Source organism: Fusarium poae, chromosome 1, assembly GCF_019609905.1.
Source record: "Fusarium poae strain DAOMC 252244 chromosome 1, whole genome shotgun sequence".
Taxonomy (NCBI): domain Eukaryota; kingdom Fungi; phylum Ascomycota; class Sordariomycetes; order Hypocreales; family Nectriaceae; genus Fusarium; species Fusarium poae.
The window spans coordinates 11447316-11463576 of record NC_058399.1 but is presented as its reverse complement, the minus strand read 5'-3'; the positions used below and the strand labels follow the sequence as shown (position 1 = coordinate 11463576).

Genomic DNA, 16261 nt, shown 5'->3' with positions numbered 1-16261 from the left:
GCGCTTTCAAATGCAGGGTGCAAAGATTCGGACATGTCTAAGCCTTTCAGCCCCCCAATACTACCCCCGTAAAATGTGATTCCCTTAGGGTCCAGGTCAGCCGTTGGAATAGTCTTGCCTTAGCGTGTAATGTCAGTGGTCTAGAAGGGCGGGCCGTTCTCAATTTGGCAAAACTATTGGTTTTGTCCGCTGGTGATACGGCCGTTTACGAGATCCCGAAAGCCTAATTTAAAGTCTAGAACTATCTGGGGCTACGGGTCTAGTTCACAGCGGAAACAATGCGCCGAGGCCTTCTATCTTATGATTTGGCGCTATCGAAATACTGCATTTTCCCTGATAATAATCCTAGCAACCGACTTGGCATCAACGCTATTTGTGATTCCGCGTTGACCGAATAATTCCTTGTCTTTGGTTCAGCTGACGGTAGAACCGCCACTGAGACCATAACAACCTGGTTAAGGCGGTCTGGAATCTTTTCAGCTCAGCCCATCACCATATTTCTGAGACAAAGACGGTGCATCCGCGATAAGTGGCGGATATCACGGGGTAGAAACATCTTTGTTGACGTACCTGATGGTCAAGGGTAGGATTACTGGGTTATCGGATGCCACTTATACTCGACCAGAGAAGCACCACTCATCGCAACTCAATCACTTCAACTCTTCAATCAATCATCTGGCCACATCTTCCACTGCCTGAATAGTTCTTTTCTTCCCGATAGAGATTTTGCATATTGTTTGCCAGCATGACTCTGAGACTCGCCCCCTACAATGACGCGATGCGTCTGGGTCAAGGATTCAATTCCTACACCCACGAGCTGTGCATTGATCAGGCTGTCAAGGTCAAGCAGCGTAAGAGTGTAGAATTGAAGGGCGAAACGTCCCAGGTAAGTCAGACGTGCCGAAAAAGGCGCATTATCTCCCCAGATAACGTTGTTACTAATTTTTCCAAGGTCGTCTCTTACTCGGCCCGTTTTGTGGAAAAGTTGAGCGATGTTGTTGAGACTATGAATGTTTCTTACAGTTCAGCTATCAAGAAGGGTACTATTGAGATTAGTGGTAACTCCAGCACAGTCGACGAGACAACTTTCAAGTCGTCGCATTTGAACGCAGTTGTCGCCGTCAAGGTATGACCAGCTTATTTTTGAACGGTGGGCGACGGTTGTTAATTGTGCGCAGGTCGTGAATCAAACTATCTCTACTGAAGATGAATGCGAGTTCCAGAAGCTTGAGAATAATGATGCAGCCATGTATTCTCGCTTCAACGAAATCTATGGAGACTCGTACATCTCCGGTCAGTACCATCCCCATAACGAACAGATTTAATATGGATTATTTATTGACTCTAATGACAGGTTTCATTGAGGGTGGAGATTTCACGGGTATCGTCTCCATCAAAGTCCTGGATGGTAAAGACGTGAAAAGTACCGTAGAGGCGTGAGTAAAACATTTCTTCATCATGAAATTTTCTAGATACTAACATATTTGCGTATGCAGCATCAAATCAGGTCTCAACATGAATAGCAAGGACGAAGTTGAAGATTTTATACTGGGCCCGTCCGACAACTCAGTCCGGTCAACTCTCGCAACCGCTCTCAAAGACACCGAAACCACCATCTCCATCAGCTGGATAGGTGGTGCTCAGATCAAAGAGGCTGGACGCGCCTGGGACATTGACTCCATGTACGCGTCAGCGGCTGCTTTCCCAGCGGCAGTTGCGCAGTGTCCTCAACGCACCTGGGCCATTCTGACTCCGTACAAGGCGAACAGATCCTTCGTCAAGTGGAGTACCGGATCACCTATCAAAACTCTGCAGTATGATCTTATTGCTAGCTTCACTGCCGAGTTGTTTGACAGCTTTATGGACTACAAGATGCTTCTCAAAGATGTGCAGAACATCATTAGCAACCGTAAGGACTACCGACAACGCATTGGCGTCGTTGATGCCATTGATACGAATCTCAAGACGCTCTTGAGCGTTCGTGGGGCTCTTCGGGATGAGCAAACAAAGATTGTTGAAGCTGTGAGTTGACTCTACCGATCTCCGTACCATTTTACTAACAGTATCGATGACAGATTGGCGTTTTGAGCAAAGATCCTTCCGTACTCAAACGGCAGGGCGCTTGGTCCACCACCAACAGGGTTCCCCTCGTCAAGCAGATCATTGAGAAGGCTTTGGGACATGCAGCCAGTTGGGAGCCGAAACCCTTGACAGTTAACGCATCATCTGCTCAAGACCCAACACAATCGGCAACCAGCGGTTCGGGTGGTGTAAGTCAATCGCAGAAGTCCGAAAGTGACGATGAAGTAATGGTCGGTGTGAACGATTTGCCTACTTCTGCCGTTACTTCAGCTCAGACACATGAGAACACTGCATCCGATTCCAGCAAGCCTACAATCGAGTTCAACTTCGATACTTTGATGCCACCAGAGGTGTGGGAAGACCTACTGCCTGTAAGTACACATACCTGGTATCTTTATTTCCAAGGTAATTCTGACCTTTCAAACAGGAACCAATCGACCCTTCGAAGTATGGTCAAGTCAGCAACATCATGCCTCAGGCTCCTCAAGTCAACAGTCTTCTCAACCAATTCGTGCCTCCTCCAGATGGCTCATCCGGGCCAGGTGTCGTGGTATCTCAGTCCTACGACGCCATGCAACGCGAGCTAGAGTCCTTCAGGAAGGAAAAGGTTGCTGCCGAGAAGCTCGCAGCGGACGCCGACGCTGCTCGTGAGAAACAGGCGCGCGAGTTTGCAGCTTTGAACGCTCAGTATGCGCAATACAAGGCCGATGCCGAAAGAACCCAGACCTCCCAAGCATCTCAAATCAACGAGAAGACATCAGCGATCCAGTCTAGGGACGCCGAAATTCAGCGTCAGAAGGCTGCGTATTCACAAGCCCTTGCGGAGCGTGATCAGGCTCGATCTAGTGAATCTCAGAAGCAAAACGAAATCAATGCTCTCAAGGAGTGTGCCCTTGATGGACTTACCGCCAAAAAGATAACAGTCGTGACCATCTCCTACGGTACCAAGTGTTTCTACGATCTTGGATGTCAAGCCGACACATTTGGCCTCGTACCCAAGGTCGAGCAACTGATTGAGTCTAGAGGCAGTTTCCATATCAATGATCCCTGGTTCGGTCATGATCCAAACCCTGGATTACAGAAGCAGTGTTGTATTACATATCGTTTCAACCATCCTGGTCAATCTAGAAGAATTAGGACAATGTGTGGCAAGCAGTATGATAATGGGAGGTTCGACGCGCTTTAAGCGTTGGTAACAATTTATGGGAAATGGGGCGGGTGAGAGAGAAGGGCCTGGGGGTATCGAAATTGGCCGTGGGGGCATAAGAGACGAAATTAGTCGGTTATTTTATGTTCCTTAGGTCATCGTTAGGGTATTTACTTTTGGTACAATTTGTCGTTGATCTAGTGATAACATGTTGAGATATGAGGGCGCGTCAGTATCACTCATCTTATAGAATTCGCTATAAAGAATATAGAGAGGTTTATTCGCAATTAAGCTCGGCCGTCGACGTGTATATGGGAAGTTCAGTGAATTAGGGACTCGCAGATTCGAAGAGGCTGGACTCTGATGAAGCAAGATAGGTTGGAAATAGTGATGATTACGTCAAAATGCCTTTTGGTCGCTGTATTGAAGAAAGGAACGTCTTCCTTGGTACAATTGAAACACCCACGAGTTCAATGACCCTCGCTGTCAATCCCACCATACTTTGATACACTACCACCGTTACCGATGACCGCATCAAGACACTTTACTCGTCACAGCAGTGTATTCAACCAAGTCATCCAACGCATATCCATGTTCCTTCTCAATAATCTGAGCGTGACTCTCGGAACGAGGTGTTATGGAACATGGAAATGGCAACGGGCTAGAATTGAAGCCATCCGAATAAGCGAAGCTGCAAGTCGTCAGTATCTCGAGTAGCAAGCATCGCGTCAAGACTTACATGTCGACTTCAATATCCCGGCCCTTCTCGTCTTTCTCCGGATTGACCTCGAAGCCCCAAAGAATTCGCGCAATGTTGAGTGTCACGGATGCAGCACCGAGATGCATTCCAGGACAAACGCGACGTCCCCAGCCAAAGGCGCTATGACCCAGTGTGCCGGGGTAGTCCCTCTCTTCCATGAAGCGCTCGGGCCTAAACTCGTGTGGTTGTGGGAAGTCGGCCTCATTGAGATGGACTGTGAATGTCAGTAAAGTTAAGCAATTTACTCGGACCAGATACTCACGTGTCCATAGCGGTGCAATAATTGTGCTTCCTTTCGGAATGAACATTCCCTTGTATACATGGTCCTCTGTACTTGCATGAGGTGTTCCACCAAGAACAGCGACAGGTCTCCACCGAAGAGTCTCAGATGCGATTGCTCTGACATACTCGAGCTTGGGTAGATCGTTAAACGTGGGAAGTCTGTCGCTTCCAACGACACGATCAAGTTCTTCTTGAGCTTTGGGAATGAACTGAGGTCCGAATTTGACACATGCGAGCAGGAAGCTTGCAAGTGATCCAGCAGACTGGATGCATTAGTGTTGTTCGAGCTACTATATGGATGGCATGGGGCTTACAGTCTCAACACCAGCGCCGAAAGGTGATCCTGCTGTATACGCGATTTCGAGATCAGTCATTCCAAGATTATGCTGTTCTTCGAGAAGGTGCTTGGCAAAACATGTTGGTGCAGTACCTCTTTCCACCTTTTCCCGAACTTCATTCATGAGTTCCGTGTAGAGATGGATATCCTTTTCGCGTTGCTGCAAGACTTGCTTTTTCCAAGGAGCGAGGAAGCTGGGTACGTATTTGAGTGCGGGATACCGCTCGACGGAATACTTCCCCGGGATGCTGGAAGATAAATTGTCAGATGGTGAATCTTTGTTGGGTCTGGGCACTTACTTTACTAATGTCAGACGCTCCATGGCTTCGGCATTCCGCTTGACCACAATGTCACTCCTTACGTCCTCAACTCTCCTGCCATATGTAACCGTAACAATCACACTCGCAGCATACCTTTCCAAATGCGTCCTGAAATCTTGAGGACTCTTCAAAAGCTCGTGCATCAAAACCTTACTCTCAAGACTCTGGATGGGCCGATATGTCTCACTCTGCCGTTGCATGAACCCACTGTGTAAAAGCTTTCTCCAGCGTCTCCAATATGACGCGTAAGGCGCCATGAGGCCTCTCATACCACCAGATAACAGCTCACCACCCATGATAAAGCGTGGTCGCGATGAGAATACCGCCCCGCGCTTCTCGAGGAGATCCCATGCTGCTTGTGCGGAACCAAGAATGATGGTCGGTGTAGGGCCAAGTTGGAGGTACACTACGTCTCCGTATTGTTGGCTTAGTTCTTGGAACCAGAGCCATGGTTTGCGGATGCCAGTTCTGATCGTCTTTGGACCGGGAGGTAGTTGAGAGCGATGAGACCAGAGTTTGTATTCTTGTTGGAGCTGGTTATTCAGTCATTGAGTGTGTTACTGTGGCAGGGTAAGACAACATACTCTTGGAAATACAAGGGCCAGATATGCCAACCCCACCACGATGGCAGCGTAGATGAAGAGTTTGACGACCATCTTGATAGATACTGGATGCAAATCAAAATGTGGACGACATTGCATTTGAGTGTATGTCACCGGTAATAAACACGCTGAACTCATGCATTTGTAATGTCCCAACTGCCACCCCAAACTGCCGAGTAAAATGCCACCCCCGCGTCACGACTCATACTAAAGTAAATAGAGGATGATCTAATGACTCTTGGCATTGTAACCGAAGTCGCTGGACCTGCCAACCCCGCATTCTAAACGGGAATAGGCATGGCCCATGTTCCTCAACGCGGGGACCCCACGCTCGGTTACTTTAGGCGAGCTTTATCTTCGGTTAACTATTCCCCCAAAAAGACAGATAAAGAGGGTGAATGTTACACTCTGAATAACTTGGGTCATCTCATTCTTGTTTCGCCAAACGCAATCATGAAGAGTGACGCTTGGTTGAGTAAACCTTTTCTTACTTCCATTTTTCTTGGAATTGGAGGATTTCTCTATGGATTGTGAGTTGGATCACTCATGAGGTTACCCTGTACTTACATATCAGTGACTCGGGTATCATTACTCCGAGCTTAGCTCTGGGCACGTTTGTCAATTATTTTGGCAATCCGCCTCCTCCTCTTCGAGGCGCAATTGTGTCTATGTATCAAGCAGGAGGTAAGAGAGTTTCGTGGACTTGAGCGCAGATACTAACATATCCCAGCATGGTTGGGTAGTGCCTCAGTGGGGATCACTAGTGATCGACTTGGTCGTCGCAAGGCCATCGCGTTTGGATGTATCTGGGGAGTTATCGGCGGTGCCATCATGGCGGGAGCCGCTCACGTTGCTATGCGTAAGTCATTTCTCATTTGAAGAATTAGGGTTCTGACAATATCATAGTGATCATTGGTCGTATGTTGGTTGGTTTCGCTGTTGGTACCATCACTGGAGTATCTCCGGTCTTCGGAGCCGAAATTGCCAAGGTCAGCTAATTCTTTGCCATACCCACTCACAAGGTCACCAAGGTCACTAACCGTTTTCAGACCCATGAACGCGCCAAAGTCACAGCAGTCAATCAGATGAGTATGGCAGCCCCAATCAGTTGTTACTACCAGAACTGACATCTCTCAGTGACCGCCTGGGGCTTCTTTGTCGCTCTATGGATAGGTGTTGCCGAAGGGAAATGGCATAACCCCAATCAATGGCGCCTTGGATTCGCGATTCAAAGCATTCCAGCTCTCATTCTGGGAGTAGGTGTCTTGTTCCTCAGCGAATCAACTCGATGGTTGTGTCTCAAAGGCCGCCACGACGAAGCCGAAAAGGCATTCCGGAACTACCACTTTGACGGTACCAACGAGGAGTGGTGTCGGACAGAGTTCACCGTTATCCAGGTTAATATCTCTGAAGAGCAACAAGCCCAAGGCCGCCTTTCGTGGGGCGATCTTATCAAGACACCCGCCTTCAGAAAGAGACTCTTTGTCGGTTCCTTTGTCTGGGCAGCTGCCATGTTGTCTGGTATCTCATTCGTACAGTATTACCAGACTGCCATCTACGCTACGCTGCAGTTCAATGAAGATCGTCAGTTGCTGGTCAGTGGACTTTATGGGTCTGTTGGACCAGTGGCTTGTCTTATCTCTTTGTTCTTTGTAGACAAGATCGGTCGCAAGAAGATCCTGATTGCTAGTTCCTCGCTCTTGTCGGTTTGTTACTTGATCATCACCATTTTGGCGGCCAAGTTCCCTGCTGTTCCTGGTATGCCTACCAATGCTGCTGCGCAAAGAGGTCTCATTGCATGTATTTTTGCTGTTTCAGCGAATTACTCTGCTCTTCTTGGACCCATGACATGGATTATCCCGTGAGTAGACCTTGAGATGTTGGTTGACGTGTGCTAACAGTGATAGTCCCGAGGTTTTCACCACTGAACTTCGAGCCAAGGCCAATGCTATTGTACAAGTTGTTCATTACTCTATAAGTTTGATCATCACGCAATGCTCACCGATTGCCCTGGCTGAAGTGGGTTGGAAGTATTACGTAAGTCATACCGACCCTCCGCTCGATGTAGATTCTGACTATTTGGTAGATCCTGTTCGTTTTGACTAATGCATTCTGTGCACTGATCTTCTTTTTCGTTTATCCAGAGACTCGGGGTAAGAGTATTATCGCAAATATTATCTACGTATACTAACATTCCTCAGGTAAATCTCTGGAAGAAATAGACGAGATCTTTGGGGATGTAAAGATCGTACACGAGGAAGATGTCAGGTTTTCTGAAAAGGCTGGTATTGACACAGTTGAGCGGCGTGATAGCCACATTATTCGACAGTGAAAGCAATACCTCTTGGATCATGAAATGGAGACGTGTAATCAGCTTAATCATAAATTCAAAAATGATTAGCTAAAGTAACACCAAGCACCAGTTTAACACCGGTGAATATTATAGTACGAAATCTTGCCATGCTGTAACCACTGTGGTATTTAAAGTACGGAGACTCCTTTTGGTGCCCTCTAGCTATCTCAACCAACAAGCCTCATTCTACTGGAAAAGTGTCACCGAGATCTACAACGCTTGGTCCCGCCTCCCAAGACCCTTTTAGATACCCATTAAAGTCAAATTCATCCAAAATTCCACCTAGTTCAATAGGATTGGACAGCTCTATACCGCCCGCGTTATGCGATTTGTCAGCGACGTTATCGACTGGATCCCAAATTGCACCGTTATCTATAAGCAACTTCACGACCACACCGCGGTCCCATGTAGAAGCTAATTGTAATGGTGTCTCTGAAGAAAGATTCTTAGCGTTCACGTCTGCACCCTCTTTGATGAGAAACTCCACTATTGCATCATGGCCGAATTTTGAGGCTAAATGTAAAAGTGTGTTTCCAAAGGCGTCTTTACTGTTGGTAGTAGTAGTGACAGCGTAGAGACGTTGAAAAATTGGAAGTGTCCAGAATTTGCAAGTATCATGGAGTAGCGCGTGTCCTTTTGAACTGTGGACATTTGGGTCAACCTTTCCTGACGCCAGCAGAACATCCACAGAAGGTAAATGTCTTGACTTGACGGCAACCATGAGAGTATTATCGAAGTAGGACGCGTCAAGGGTTTCTGCGAAGTATGATACAGCTGTGGCGTTTCTTGACTCGATAGCATAGGACAATATGTCCTGCTGATCTTCTGGACTCGCATTGCGTATTAGCTGAGCCATGATTGATCGTGGAAATGGCACCATGTCAGTACAACGACGTAGAGCCCAGGTGTCTGAGAAGTTGTAGAGATCAGACAGAAAAGCCACCATTTCCAAGTCTTCGCAAGCGACAGCGATTTTCAATAAGCTACCAAATGGGGTGTTCGGTCGAGATTCAACAACCATATTTGCCCCCATCTCTTTCAAGTATTGGACGATATGCAGTTGCCCCTTCTCTACTGCAGACTGAAGAAGGCATTTACCTCCCTTTTTCTGATAATCTGGGCTGATGTTACCTTGCTGTATATGGTACTTTACAGTTTCCAGATCTCCAGTTTCGACCGCTTTGAAGATATTGGGATGACTCTTTGTGTGCTGTTTCGGCATGGGAAATGGCAAGGGTTCTTCCAGAGGATGCCATCTTCGTGTATGAGTCCTGAGATCAGACTCTTTCTCAAACCCAAATTCGGCAGCAACGCATCCATGATAGTCACACGTAAATGGCAACTCATGTTTATCATTATGAAGTTGCTGTTGTTGTGCGTCCTCAAAGCCGTGGTTGAAATACTGGCACCATGGCTTTCGGCACTTGTAACGCCATGGTCCATACAGGGCCAAGCCTGCTACCCTGTGTTCGCGGGGCTGATTAACAAGCACTTCGAGTGCTTCTCTGATGACAACTAGTCGTAATTCGTAGATTTTAATCGAGGTCCAATCCCGGAGGTCCTGTGGGATCCTTTCAAGTTTCCTTTTCAGAGACTGAATAGCTCCGGATGAATCGTCATCGACAGCTGTATTCTCCTCAATCTCTCCGGTCCTCGTCAGGTACTCATGGGCAGTCTGTAATACCTTCCGGGCTATCCCAGTGTCCATTTCAGAGGCAGTCAGAACCTGTTGCACATGTTTCCACCAGAACGCGGATGCGTAATCGTGGAAACCGTAGTAGCCAGTCATCGCATAGTCTTGCATCTCTGCCTTCGAAAGTCCGGGTGTCATTGGCCGAGATATCATATATTCGGCGCAAAAAAGAGCCATTTTAGCATTCTCAGTTGGTACATGAATTTCTTCGGTCTGCACCAAATACCTAAAACAAATTTATAATTAGTTTTGGAAATTCTCTTCACGAGCAGGTAACCTACACTTGAGCTGAGCTATGTACCAGATGGACAGTTTCTTCACCCAGCGATGATGGCTCGAGATAGCTGACTTCCACTAAAGAGCTGCATATCTGTTTACAGCTCATCACAAGCTGACGATCAATATCGGCTTCTCCTTCCAGAGGATCTATACAGAACTTGCTTTGTATCTCTCTCCAATGTAAGGGTCGACAAGCGCAAATGATCGTCCCAAGAATATGCTTAGCGGCAGTGCTCTCGGCTTTGTTGGGGTTTCTCAGCACTCGAATAATAACACGTTCGTATCTGCCACACTATCAGCTATCACGGTCTCAAATATAACCATTCAACGCTTACGCTTGTTCAAGCCCCTCGGGAAACGTTTCAGCTTTCAACTCTTGCTTCAAGTCGTACTTCGAGGTCTGAGAGAGGAGATTGTTGAGGACAAGCTGTGCATAGAGAAACATTCCTGCGTTATAAGTTAGTGTATATTCATCAAGCTATACAAAACAGAGATTGGCATACCGCCTGCCTGTGATGTGACACGCGAAGCGATGTCCTGCTCTACTGTATAGTCCAAAGAGAACTTGTCTCGAATTTTGCCGGCCATGGTATTAGCGAACCCCTCGATGTCCTGCTCGTGCCCGAAGGATTTGTCCAGATCAATCCTTGTGTACTGGGACATCTTTTGTTCAAGAATGCCATCCCGCTGTCCAGATATGAAAAGCCGGATGCTGGAATCGGTGTTTCCTGAAGTGCTATCCTTCTTGGACATGAGACTTTCAAACCACTGCAGATCTCTAGACGCTTCTGAACACTCATCTAGTCCATCAATAACGACGAAACATCGGGACTGCGACTGGAGCGCCATCGAGACATGGCGAGAGACCTCATCCATCGACCGAAATTGTTGGGACTCGGCGGAACAACATGCCTGGTAGACGTGGTCAAGCAAACTTATATCTTGACCGACTAGCTGCGCCAGTAGGGCACGAAGCAGGGAGACCAATGAGTTTTTCTTGGGCTGATCGTGCTTAAAAAAGAAATATGATATGGAGAACCTATCAACAAAATCATTGCTGGAAGACTTTCGTTCTTTGAGATGGCTAATTATGCTAGACGTAAGGACAGTTTTGCCTAATACAAGGTCAGTCACTTCAATTATCTGTTTGTATAGACTGTTCTCACCGGCTCCGGGTATGCCACTCAAATAGATCTTTCCACTAGCATTAGAGCTATGGTCAAGCCATTCTACAATCGGAGAGTGGTTCAGAATCCAACGACCTGATGTGGCCGCAAATCGTTTTTGTGATGCGATTTCGTAATCTTCGTGGTAGCTCGGAGCATCGATTTTGCTCTCAACGGTGCGTTTTTGCTGATCAATACGACTTTGATAGTCAATCAAATCTCTTTCCGCGTTCTTCTTGTCTCTCTCTCCCAACTCTTTACTCAACTGATGAAGTTTTTCCTGGATGGATTGACCCTGTTTTTGCGTCTCTTCCATGACAGCTGTCAGCTTTTCTTCTGAGAGCATGTCTCGGTGTCTCTGAAGACTTCTCAATATTGGGTCAAATTGAGTCTTGAAGGTTTTCCAGGCGGAATGAAAGAGGACTTTCCAGCCTAAATCTGTCAGCGTTCGATGACCAATAGACACAAAGATTAGAGCTTACATGGGCGAGAAAACACTTCGAGAGCGTTACTGTGAAACTGGAGGATATCACAGTAATAAGACTCGAGATGTGTATGAACAGCAGGATATTCCTTGAAAATCTGCCCGTAGCGGGTGAGATCTGGTAGAACCTCTCCAACTTGAGCATAAACATCAAGTAGACTCTCCAGAGTATCGATAGAAGTCTTTGCAGTCTGTCGAAAGTCAGCTTTATCTACAATTTATCTGAAATACATACAAGAAGCAGAAATTTAAGAGGGCCCTATTAGCTCTAGTCAGTATTTATATCTTCGTTGTTTAAATCTCGATATACACGAACCCATATTAATGCCACGGTGTTGTGGAGATTGAGGAAAACCTCCACGACTTTCCCCAATTGGTCCATCCCTTCTACGAACTTGGAGAGGCGTTCCATGTTCCTTAAACGTCGCTGAGAGCCATGGCGGTTCTGGATATCTTTGATCTCGTTTTTGACGTCATCTAGCGTGCAACCGGCGAAGATTTGGGCTTGATCTTTGGTCAGGCCTTTTTTGAACTTTGCTACAGCCTTATCAAAAATAGGGTCGGTGTCACCAGTAGATGGTGATTGACAAGGCAATGATTGAGCCATCACGCCGAAATAAAACCAAGATTCTGTCTGGATGTTGCTTGATCAAAGAAGGTATTTAATTTAGGTTGAGAGAGTAAAAAATGGGAGGACCTGAGGAGGACCGTCTCATGGCTGACTCAAGGCTCATTCAGCTTGCCCCGGTGGTGTCAGACTGCATGAGTGAACCTCCTCTGTTGGCTGGCAGATGACTAGGCTTGTTTACCCAGGCTACTGGGTAGCAGAAAAAGTGACCTACTGGGGCTTAGGGTATAAAAATAAACATCCTAAGAGCTACAGTCTAAAGAGCATAAGCTGAGGTAATAATTTCGTCCCTTAGGCTTTCAGCGGCCAATACTTCTGACACCCTGAGACCAGGCTCTGAGGCCATGCCACCCTTGTCTCCACACAACATACGTATTTCTAGACCTATCACTCCTACATATACATAGTACAGGGACTCAGCCTGCTCAGCCACCACCAAGTACCCAGCCATGGAAGGCCTCATTTTCAACCCACTGTTGGTGCAATTATGTAATTTCATTAGCCAGGTATGTAGGTAGATTATGAAGACGAGGTTGTTAACATCAAGTTTTCCTATGCTAATCTTTCATCTACCTTCAAATCCAGACTCCAAGCTGGAACGTCTTTTTCTCTCAGTCACAAATTATTTTATCGAAAGTGTGTCTCGTTAAATAATTATTATTGATACTTTGAAATGACGTCAAAACGTCAATTCGTTTACTACGATGATGTAGATAACTCAACCGCAAAACGACAACACCTGGAGCTGTTTCCGGACAGCACAAATTCAATACTAGATGGTTCTACTACTATCGAAACGGTCCACTATGAACATGCTCACGATCACATGGACACCGCATCTCCACGCCTTGAATTAAGTACGCACCAGTCAATTTGCTTTGGTACAGTATGTCCCATCTCCCTCATTACTGAAAAGTAAATAATGTTCTCATGACGCTACATAGCTATGTGACGTTAAGGCAAAGCCGACCGGCTCTCTCGACACTAAATCGGCCTCGACATATCACACAAACCATTACGTGGGAACCGGAGCCTCAGACTTCTGTATCTTTGACATTTATTCACAGGACAATATCTACGGCTTCGCAATACCCAACGCAAATACATTTGTGATGATTGACCTTATCACGGCGAAGAAATTACAGGTCCTTGAAGAACAGGATGGTGCTTACTCTAAAGCGGTAGTTGAAGCCAAAGTTGTGAGTCGGCTCTCCAAAAAGAAGACAAAACAACCATTCGATATATCCGTGAATATATATGGACGGGAATCCGACGCTCGGGTTATTGGACAACAACTGTCTAAAGTCGATGCGTTTCTGCAGCACCCGTTTCAACTTGAGGACGGTGTAGAGTACTTGAATCCACAATTCTTTGCTTTTGAAGATGAACCACAGTACATGACCCATTTGGTTGGTATTGATGAGTCTAAATTCCAAGAAAGGACATTCTCCGACGCAGTGGAAGTTGCCTTGACGTCTCTCGACCATGGGACACCTGGTCCATCGATCATGGGGCCAGATATCATGCTAACAGACGATCTCATCACTCCCCTCAAAGAGTTAGTTGTACGCGATGTATCCTACATGTCATCGGAACTAATAGAATTAGCCACCAGAAAGCTGCCTTGTCGTTCATCCAACGTCGTGAAAACCCCGACTACTGCCAGCAAGTCGGTAGGGAGCTTCTGTTCCATACCCGTATCCCGTAAGCGTATAGATAATCCCAGGTCAAAATCGGTCTTTTAACCTTGAATGATAGGTCAAACAAAGCTCTCCCATGCTTGGCGTTAGGCGGGATACTGGCGGACGTCATGGGTCTTGGTAAAACGCTCACAATCCTGGCTTCCATCCAGCTTGCGCGTCCCGTAGCCGAGACCTTCCAAAACGACAGCATGTCCATTGAAACGGACCAGTCGATATGTCGCCGTACAAGTGCAACGTTGGTAGTCGTCACTTCAACCCGTCAGTTTTTCAACCCAAGAAAGGTTATATAGCCCCACTGATCGGTCATATAGAGATTATGGAGGTCTGGCGTTACGAAGTCTCAAGGTAAATGGCCTGATGGGCATAATACTCCTTAAAGCTAACTAGAAAAGACATTTCAGAGATGGATCACTGCGGGTTTCTACCTTCCATGGAGAAACCCGACCGACTGAGCCCACGGCCTTGATGAATCATGATATTGTCTTAACAACGTTTGCGACCCTTGTATCTGATTGCAAACGTCGTAAAGTCCTTCAAAACGTGGAGTGGTTCCGAGTTGTCCTTGATGAAGGTAATGTTTGCCACTAACCTTTTCTCAATCACACTGGAACTTACTATATATGATCAGCGCACTGGATACGAAATCCCACTTCTAAGCAATTCAAAGCTGTGGATGGTCTCATCACGGAACGGAGGTGGTGCATTTCTGGAACGCCAATCCAAAATTGTATGAAGGACTTGGTGTCACTTCTACGATTTCTCAAGTTCGAGCCATTTTCGAATACGGATGTCTTCCGACAATATATCCTAGAGCCTCTCCACACTGGCAATTTTCTTGGGGCAACAAATCCTCTCCAGATGCTGCTCCAAAGTGTCTGTTTGAGACGAACAGAGAAATATTTAAATTTCCCCGCGGCGCATTATCAGCTTGTAAAGCTATCATTCCACCATGAAGAACAAAAGTTGTACGACGACGTTTTCCGGAAATATCGATACCAATTGGACGACCTTGTCAGCAATCTGAAAAAGATGGACAAGAAAAAAGCTACGTTACGCTTCACTATGATATCAGAGTTGAGAAGACTTTGCAATCATGGTACACTACTTGAGCCCCCGGGGACGTTGGATGACGCAAACATGCATGCGTCCTGTGATTATTGTAACGCGGCCGAGAGAGATAACATGGCAAAATTGAATGGAGATGCCATTTGTCCGGAATGCCATCGATCCTTGTCAGTTTCAACACCTAGCATGTCTAACAGCCGCAGCCAATCGGCCCAACTATCCCCGTTCAGCTATGGAAGTCCATCTTATGACATGGAGGAAGCAAAGCCTGCAATGCTTCATACGGGGCTGTCGACGAAACTGCAATCTGTAGCAGATAACATTTGTCAGCATTCTAAAAGGTATTGGCTCTCCCAACTTTTCTACCAGATTAATAATACTGACCGAATAAGCCTCGTCTTTTCATACTGGACGACAACTCTCAACCTTCTGCAAAGGCTGTTAGAAGAGAGAGGAATCGCTCTGAGACGCATTGACGGCAGTCTGGGAAACTCAGAAAGGCTGAAAATTCTCGACGAGTTTAAAAATGACTCCACTATCTCCGTTCTTCTAATTACCATGCAAACCGGAGCAGTTGGGTTGATTAAATGTTCCCAAGTAATCGGCATCAAACTGACTGGTTCGCAGACTCACCCTTACCGTTGCAACACAGGTTCACATCGTTGAACCACAGTGGAACCCATCAGTTGAAGAACAGGCTATTGCAAGAGCCCTTCGCATGGGTCAGACAAAGAGTGTGAAGGTTTTCAGATACATCATGGAAAACACAGTGGAAGAGGTAAACCGACTCGAGCTATACGACTTGTAACTGATGTCGAAGGCTGACATATTGCAGAGAATTGTGGCGCTGCAGAAAAAGAAGAGAGACCTTGTGAAATACACGATAGACGGAAACTCAAAAGATGGAGTATCTGGCAGTTTGGAGGTAACATAATTTACTGTTCGAGCAAATGACGAATTTTCTTGCTAATCATCCTTTTAGGACCTCAAGTTCATTTTGAACGTTTGAAGGTAATTTGACTTGATGGGAACAAAACAACAAGGTGGAGCGATATATATCGTTGTAACAATGCTCTTACTGAGGGGTAGAGTCGTGTAACTACAAATAAAGAACATCTATCAATTGATTTGTTGAAATGATCTGTCTTTGGTACTCTTCTGGACCGTACTATCGATCATTTTATTAGGTGATTTTTGAGGCGTAAGTCCCGAAGTATATATATAAAATCAACTTATAAAAAAACACAGTTTTTAAACCTAGATACTAATATAGGTCTAGTCTAAAGGTATATATTATAATTTATAAAGTTAAAATTATAATAATTATTATAAAAGCTCTTATTCTTTCTAAAGGTTAATT

General features: G+C 46.0%; 5 protein-coding genes across 5 annotated transcripts; 3 read left to right on the top strand and 2 right to left on the bottom strand.

Annotated features, from left to right (window-relative positions):
* Positions 1-745: 745 nt before the first annotated feature.
* On the top strand, positions 746-3268 carry FPOAC1_003727 (uncharacterized protein; the record flags this gene model as incomplete). Its single annotated transcript, XM_044848282.1, has 7 exons — positions 746-886; positions 953-1126; positions 1179-1293; positions 1355-1436; positions 1497-2022; positions 2076-2453; positions 2510-3268. 7 exons carry the CDS (start codon positions 746-748, stop codon positions 3266-3268), a joined length of 2175 nt encoding a protein of 724 aa, XP_044714198.1.
* Positions 3269-3763: 495 nt separating this feature from the next.
* On the bottom strand, positions 3764-5584 carry FPOAC1_003726 (uncharacterized protein; the record flags this gene model as incomplete). The annotated part of the gene is made up of 6 exons (XM_044848281.1): positions 3764-3920; positions 3969-4203; positions 4252-4534; positions 4586-4856; positions 4908-5461; positions 5513-5584. The coding sequence occupies 6 exons, from the start codon at positions 5582-5584 to the stop codon at positions 3764-3766; spliced, it is 1572 nt and encodes a 523-aa protein (XP_044714197.1).
* A 399-nt stretch (positions 5585-5983) lies between these two features.
* Positions 5984-7862, top strand: FPOAC1_003725 (uncharacterized protein; the record flags this gene model as incomplete). Its single annotated transcript, XM_044848280.1, has 9 exons — positions 5984-6060; positions 6105-6214; positions 6261-6389; positions 6437-6519; positions 6580-6619; positions 6668-7391; positions 7438-7567; positions 7617-7683; positions 7732-7862. The coding sequence occupies 9 exons, from the start codon at positions 5984-5986 to the stop codon at positions 7860-7862; spliced, it is 1491 nt and encodes a 496-aa protein (XP_044714196.1).
* Positions 7863-8064: 202 nt separating this feature from the next.
* On the bottom strand, positions 8065-12112 carry FPOAC1_003724 (uncharacterized protein; the record flags this gene model as incomplete). Its single annotated transcript, XM_044848279.1, has 8 exons — positions 8065-9802; positions 9858-10139; positions 10191-10302; positions 10359-10970; positions 11022-11453; positions 11504-11696; positions 11741-11764; positions 11822-12112. 8 exons carry the CDS (start codon positions 12110-12112, stop codon positions 8065-8067), a joined length of 3684 nt encoding a protein of 1227 aa, XP_044714195.1.
* Positions 12113-12806: 694 nt separating this feature from the next.
* FPOAC1_003723 (uncharacterized protein) lies at positions 12807-15910 on the top strand (the record flags this gene model as incomplete). The annotated part of the gene is made up of 11 exons (XM_044848278.1): positions 12807-13019; positions 13078-13691; positions 13742-13837; positions 13892-14094; positions 14148-14181; positions 14229-14407; positions 14465-15242; positions 15294-15479; positions 15529-15679; positions 15737-15826; positions 15884-15910. 11 exons carry the CDS (start codon positions 12807-12809, stop codon positions 15908-15910), a joined length of 2571 nt encoding a protein of 856 aa, XP_044714194.1.
* Positions 15911-16261: the final 351 nt, after the last annotated feature.